Source organism: Muntiacus reevesi, chromosome 11 (assembly GCF_963930625.1).
Source record: "Muntiacus reevesi chromosome 11, mMunRee1.1, whole genome shotgun sequence".
In the NCBI taxonomy this organism is placed as follows: Eukaryota; Metazoa; Chordata; class Mammalia; order Artiodactyla; family Cervidae; genus Muntiacus; species Muntiacus reevesi.
In genome coordinates this window covers 10,277,098-10,283,685 of record NC_089259.1, presented here as the reverse complement: position 1 = coordinate 10,283,685, position 6,588 = coordinate 10,277,098, and the positions used below count along the sequence as shown (strand labels likewise).

The 6,588-nt window shown below is 43.5% G+C and overlaps 1 protein-coding gene across 1 annotated transcript; it reads left to right on the top strand.

Annotated features, from left to right (window-relative positions):
* The first annotated feature begins 245 nt into the window (after nt 1-245).
* On the top strand, nt 246-4,969 carry KBTBD6 (kelch repeat and BTB domain containing 6). The gene has a single exon (XM_065901871.1). It carries the CDS (start codon nt 507-509, stop codon nt 2,631-2,633), a length of 2,127 nt encoding a protein of 708 aa, XP_065757943.1. The 5' UTR covers nt 246-506; the 3' UTR covers nt 2,634-4,969.
* Nucleotides 4,970-6,588: the final 1,619 nt, after the last annotated feature.

Sequence of the window (6,588 nt, the reverse complement as noted above, 5' to 3'; positions counted from 1 at the left end):
TAACAATTTCTAACTTGGTCCTTCGAAACAATGAACGGCCGACAAATCTCGCGATGCTATTGAAGCTACTACTACTCCCAATATGCAAAGCGGTTTCCCTGCCGCAACCCCGTGCCGCAGCAGGTGCCGCAGCCTGTGCCGCAGAGTCCGCGGGGTCCCGGCATGCCTCGAGGCGCGAAAGGCAACCTGGGAGCCGTAGTTCTCCAGGACGCCTAGTGGTGTTGCCAGCGCAGCGGTGGCGGATCATTCGCTTCCAGCCAGTAGGTCCTCTGAGGGCGAGCTGAGGCGGAGAAAGGGCGTGGAACTGGAACCGGGTGAGTCGAACGCTCTCTACGCGATCGAGGGAGGCGGCACCGCGGCAGAGGGCTGAGTTAAATAAATGGACCAGTGCTGCAGTCTCTCCGGAGACACCGCGGTCTGAGCGTCAGCGAGAAGAGGGTGAGGAGGCGCCAGAGCCTGGTCCTTGCACCCGTTCTCGTCCTTCGCTCCCTGCAGCCCTCTCCACCATGCAGTCCCGAGAAGAAGCTTCGCGCTCTCGCCGCCTCGTCAGTCCCCGCGGGGGGAAGCGCCCCAAAAGGGTTCATAAACCCACGGTTTCAGCTTTTTTCACGGGCCCGGAGGAGCTGAAGGACACGGGCCATTCTGCAGCCCTGCTGGCCCAGCTCAAGTCCTTCTACGACGCGCGGCTGCTCTGCGATGTGACCATCGAGGTGGTCACCCCCGGCAGCGGGCCCGGCACGGGTCGCCTCTTCCCTTGCAACCGTAACGTGCTGGCGGCCGCGTGTCCCTACTTCAAGAGCATGTTCACCGGCGGCATGTACGAGAGCCATCAGACGAACGTGACCATGCACGACGTGGACGCCGAGTCCTTCGAGGTGCTGGTCGATTACTGCTACACCGGTCGCGTGTCCCTGAGTGAATCGAACGTGGAGCGCCTTTATGCAGCGTCTGACATGCTGCAGCTGGAGTACGTGCGGGAAGCCTGTGCCTCCTTCCTAGCCCGCCGCCTTGACCTGGCCAACTGCACGGCTATCTTCAAGTTTGCTGATGCCTTCGGCCATCGCAAGCTGCGGTCACAGGCCCAGTCATTTATAGCCCACAACTTCAAGCAGCTCAGCCAGATGAGTCCAATTCGTGAAGAGTCCCTGGCCGATCTGACCCTGGCCCAGCTGCTGACCGTGCTGCGCCTGGACAGTCTCAACATCGAGCACGAGCAGACGGTATGTCACGTGGCGGTGCAGTGGCTGGAGGCGGCTCCCAAGGAGCGGGGTCCCAGCGCGGCAGAAGTCTTCAAGTGTGTGCGCTGGACCCACTTCTCTGACGAAGATCGGGGCTATGTGGAAGAGCTGCTGACCAACACCGTGGTGAAGAAGTACTGTCTGGACCTTGTTGAAGGGGCCCGGCAGATGCGGTATGGTGACACGTTGTGCAAGGCTCTGGTGCCCAAGCCGGAGAGCAGCGGCGGCAGCAGTGGCAGCGGCGTCGTTAGCTGCGTTGGTGGTGGCGGCGGCGGCGGTGGCGGTGGCGGCGGCGGCAGCAGCAGCGTCGTTAGCCTTGTTCTTAGCGGCGGCGGAAGCAGCAGCTCCGTTGTGCCGGTGGCCGATCATCTGCCCCAGAGGCTGGGTGTGTGTGCCAAGAAGATGGTGATCTTCTTTGGCCATCCCCGAGATCCCTTCCTGTGTTGTGACCCATACTCGGGGGACATTTACAAAGTGCCATCACCTCTGACCTGCCTTGCTCACACTAGGACTGTGACCACCTTAGCTGTCTGTGTCTCTCCAGACCATGACATCTATCTGGCCGCCCAGCCCAGGAAGGACCTCTGGGTGTATAAACCAGCCCAGAATAGTTGGCAGCAACTTGCTGACCGCCTGCTCTGCCGGGAGGGCATGGATGTGGCATACCTCAATGGCTACATCTATATCCTGGGTGGGCGGGACCCCATTACCGGTATTAAACTGAAGGAGGTGGAGTGCTACAGTGTCCAGAGAAACCAGTGGGCGCTGGTGGCCCCGCTGCCCCATTCCTTTATTTCCTTTGACCTGATGGTCATTCAGAACTATCTGTATGCTCTCAACAGTAAGCGTATGTTCTGCTTTGATCCCAGCCACAATATGTGGCTGAAGTGCGTTTCTCTGAAGCGCAATGATTTTCAGGAAGCCTGTGTCTTCAATGATGAGATCTACTGCATCTGCGACATCCCTGTCATGAAGGTGTACAACCCAGTCAGAGGAGAGTGGAGGCAGATTAATAACATCCCTTTGGTGTCGGAGACTAACAACTACCGCATTATCAATCATGGCCAGAAACTGTTGCTGATCACCTCCCGCACCCCGCAGTGGAAGAAGAACCGGGTGACCGTGTATGAATACGATATTAGGGCTGACCAGTGGATTAATATAGGTACCACGTTAGGCCTGTTCCAGTTCGATTCTAACTTTTTTTGCCTCTCAGCTCGCGTTTATCCTTCCTGTCTTGAACCTGGTCAGAGTTTTCTCACTGAGGAGGAAGAAGTACCTAGTGAATCCAGCACTGAGTGGGATTTAGGTGGGTTCAGTGAGCTGGATTCTGAATCAGGGAGCTCAAGCTCTTTATCTGATGATGATTTGTGGGTTCAGGTAGCCCCTCAGTGAAATGCACAGGATCAGCAGAGTGTGTTACAGGTAAATTGAAACACAAAGGTATTTTTACTGCTTTGGAAAGTATCTTAAAGAGAGACCCTTTCTCTTTGCTGGAAAAAAAAAAAAAGTTGATTAATTTCAGGTTTGGCTTAGAAAGGGTATTGTTTGAAATACTAATATAATTTCACATTACAGAATTTAAACATCCTTAAAAGAAATCAGCCTATTTAATAATTTACTGTTCTAAAAGTCCAGTGTGGATTTGTTTGGTATGTTTATGTTTGACAATATAAGTTAATTGTAATCAGTAGTCTTCTATGATTAATTCTTCTATGATTAACTCACATTGTCTTGTGCCACAAGTGTTTCAACTTGAATTTTAATTTCTATACTAAAAAACTGATTGGATAGGGATTATGAGGGTGGGAAAGCATATATTTTCCTTCAGAGCAGTGTAGTAGATTTCCAAAACTTTAAACTAGTGGGTTTTTATAAAATGTGTTCTAACAAATGTAGTCTGCTAAGTTTTATTTAGGTGTTCTCTTTTTGGAAAAAAAAAATTATATATATGTTTAATGTGACTAAATGGTGGTTTCACTTGTGACAATGTATAGAATGGTCATAAACTCACCAAAAGTAAAAAAAAAAAAAACATGATTCTGTTTGAACAGAAACTTCAGTTTAAATCTGTAATACAACATGTATTTGCAAATAGTGAGCAATTTTCCATCTAAAAAACATTCCATTCTAATAGTGTCACCAATTATCTAAAGGTCTTTTAAAAAAAAAAGCTAACTTGCTTTGTAGGTTCATATTTTAAATCTATACTTGACAAATACTTCATTGAATCAGAGGAATAATCCTTTTTTTCACTGGACATGATTGTGAAAATTTTTATCCATTGTCTTAAAAAGTTTATGTGATTCTTAAAATATTTTGGCTGTATAGTTTCGGTGCTTATCTTAGATTTGTCAACAAGGTGTGATTATTCTTTACTGTTTTGTGAGTAATATTGGTTTTGAAAGTATGTACCAGTTAAGAACAGTATTTTATTGAAATCAGTAGTTATTGTGTCTATCAACTCTCAAAATCAAGTGCCAGCAAAGAACTTTCAAACTTTAAGTCGTGTATAGAATTGTTTTGTGTAGCACTGAAAAATTCTGTCAGTTTTGTAAGTCGCTAAATGTTATTATCAGCTTAAAGGTATTTTTCTATTAAAAGTTTACAGTTAAATAACATAAGTGGATGATAGCATTTGGGGCCAGTAGTGAAAGTATATTTCGTCTAAAATATTTCTCTATGCAGTGGTGTACAAGGCTATTTTATTATGGTATTTGTACCTGTCCTGTGTTTCTCTATGAACCCTGCTCCAGTCTTTGTTTCTGTCAACATATGTAAGGGAAAGAAAGTCCAGAAATAGAGAATAAATGACACAAAACTTACACTGTTAAATACGAGAAAATGTAAGTGCTTACCTCTTGAGGTTTTATTGGATATAATTGTCATGATACATACACATGATAAGTGGCCAAATACTTATGATGTATAACTTTTTCTACACGCAGTCAGAATTTCCTCTCTGAATCTTCATTCAGTGACATGCTAAATTCCTCTTCTGTTTTTTCTCCAGTGACAGAATACTAACAGTTCTTACATCCTGGCAGAGAATACAGAGGAATGCCATCTTTCTGGTAGGGATTGAAATTTTTTTATTGAAATACCATAGGATGAAAACAGAGAAAGGAGTAAAAGGTATTTTTGTTTTTTACAAGTTGTTCTTAGACATTTTAATGGACTGTTTGAAGATTCTACATGACATTCCTGTTCAACATTTTTAGTGAAGTTCAACACTTGTCCAACCAGTATGTGTTCCTTCAGAAGGACAAACGTGCTTTTGGTTGCCTTCAGAAGGGCAAACCTGCTTTGAGTTGCTTAAGGCTAAATTTTGTTTCATTTGACTTCAGAGTTTTTCTGGACACTATCCTTAACACAAAGCTGTTTCTCCATAGGATTATTTTTTGGCCAACTTTTTCTTCACCAGTTACTTCTTGTTGATAGCTTTTCCTTTTATCAGGTTGAAATAGAACAGTGATGATCTCAAGCAGGTCTTAATTCTGCAGAATTAAGATATGCAACTGATTGATAAAAAACATATTTTCCCCTTGTCATTTTCAACCTTTGATTTAAAGCCTAAGCTAAATAGTGATATCTTGGTTTACAAAAAGGTTTTCCTGGGAAGAACTTTGGTTTTGTGCTATATTTGTGAACTAGAGAATAGTTGTTAATCATTATTTTATGGATAAGTGATTTGTATGTGATTAGTTACAAATAAAACATACTAGAATCCAGGCTTTTCCGACTTTTCAATGCATTGTTTTCTGCTAAATGTATAAAACCCTTACTTGTACAGTGAATGGCAATTAGCAGTGTTGAAATCTCTTCTTAACAGGAAAGTACCTTTGTCCCTGTTTTCCAATTAATCAGCACATCTTTTAGTAAATATGTTTATAGGCCTGCTCTTTGTAAGCTTCAGAATGACCTTAATTATCTTTTGTATCTATCCCTGTAGGCTGAAAAGCTTTGTCAAAGGACCCAAATTTTTTCAAGTTCTTTTAAGTTCAAACGATAAGTGGCATTTGGATTTCCAAAAGGATAAAGTAGAAGTATTTGTCCCTGATCTTGTTGAGAATCTGGGGAACACTTTTGATCTACTTCTAAGAAAAAGGCCGATGTCATAACATCCCTGAAATCATACAAGTATGACGACTTCTGGAGCTCATCAGACCTAAGATAAGAGCACTCATGACAATCTCTCCTCCCCATAGTTTCGTAAAAGCTTTAACCCTTTTCGTCATTTTAACTGAATTTAAATAAACATTATTATTACAAATACGATAAAGCCGGGAAGTATCAGGAGCTAGCTTTGGTTATAGAAAATATGACCATCAGTAGAAACTTGAAAGGATCAATGTCATTTTTACACCCAACTAGAGGGTTCAATATATACAAGCCAATTGTTTGGTTTTTTTTTTTAATAATAGAAAACAAAAGACACTATTCCCAGAAGTTGCCAAACCTCTGGAATACCATGGAAAATACCATGGAGGCAGTAGGTTTGTGCAAAATAGGAGCAAGGACCCCTCTCTTTTACTCTGAGCCATTGTCAGTCACCTATTTCATCAAACTTCCATTCCATCAAACATTTTTAACTTTGAGGACTCAACATGGGACAAGGCAAAGGAGAGGGGGAGGTGACAGATACTGTTGTATAACATTTCATCCATATCTGAGACATTTTGTCCTGAAACAGCCTCATCTGTGGGAGTCGCTTGTCTCTAATGGAGTCACCGTTTTTCATTGTCACTTGTAAATCTAAAATTGATGCACAGAATCTCCGTATCAAGAATATTCTTTTGAGTAGACCATTAATTGTGGGGGAACGGTTTAAAAGGACTTTGTAATTGTCAGGCAAAGTATGTCTTCCAAAACAGGTATGTTTATGCCTTGAAGAAAGAGAAGAGCCAGGACTCTTCAATTGTATACAGTATCACCTTAATTTAGATCATGTTAAGAAAAGAGATGTTTTTTTTTGTATATTGTGACTGAAAAATTCAGCCATGGCACTTAGTTCAGGTACAGCTTGCTCCAGAGTCTCAATATCTTCAGGGCTTTCACTATACAGAGAATATGTCACGGGGTAATGTTTTCCCTTGCTTTCTGCATTGATTAGAATATATTGGTAATAGATACCCATAATTGTATAAATATGAAGTTTCTCCTATGAAAGTCCAATCTGTTATTTTGTCTGGAAAGTTGACTGAGACCCAGGCTTTTCTGTTTTCTCGTTCTGCTACCCTTAGGGTGTTGCTCTAACCCACAGGGTCCAAGCTGGTTCACCCTTGTGTCCACATTCCAGCCATTAAAGAGAGAGGAAAGGGGAGGGGAGGGGAGGGCATGACCCTTCCGT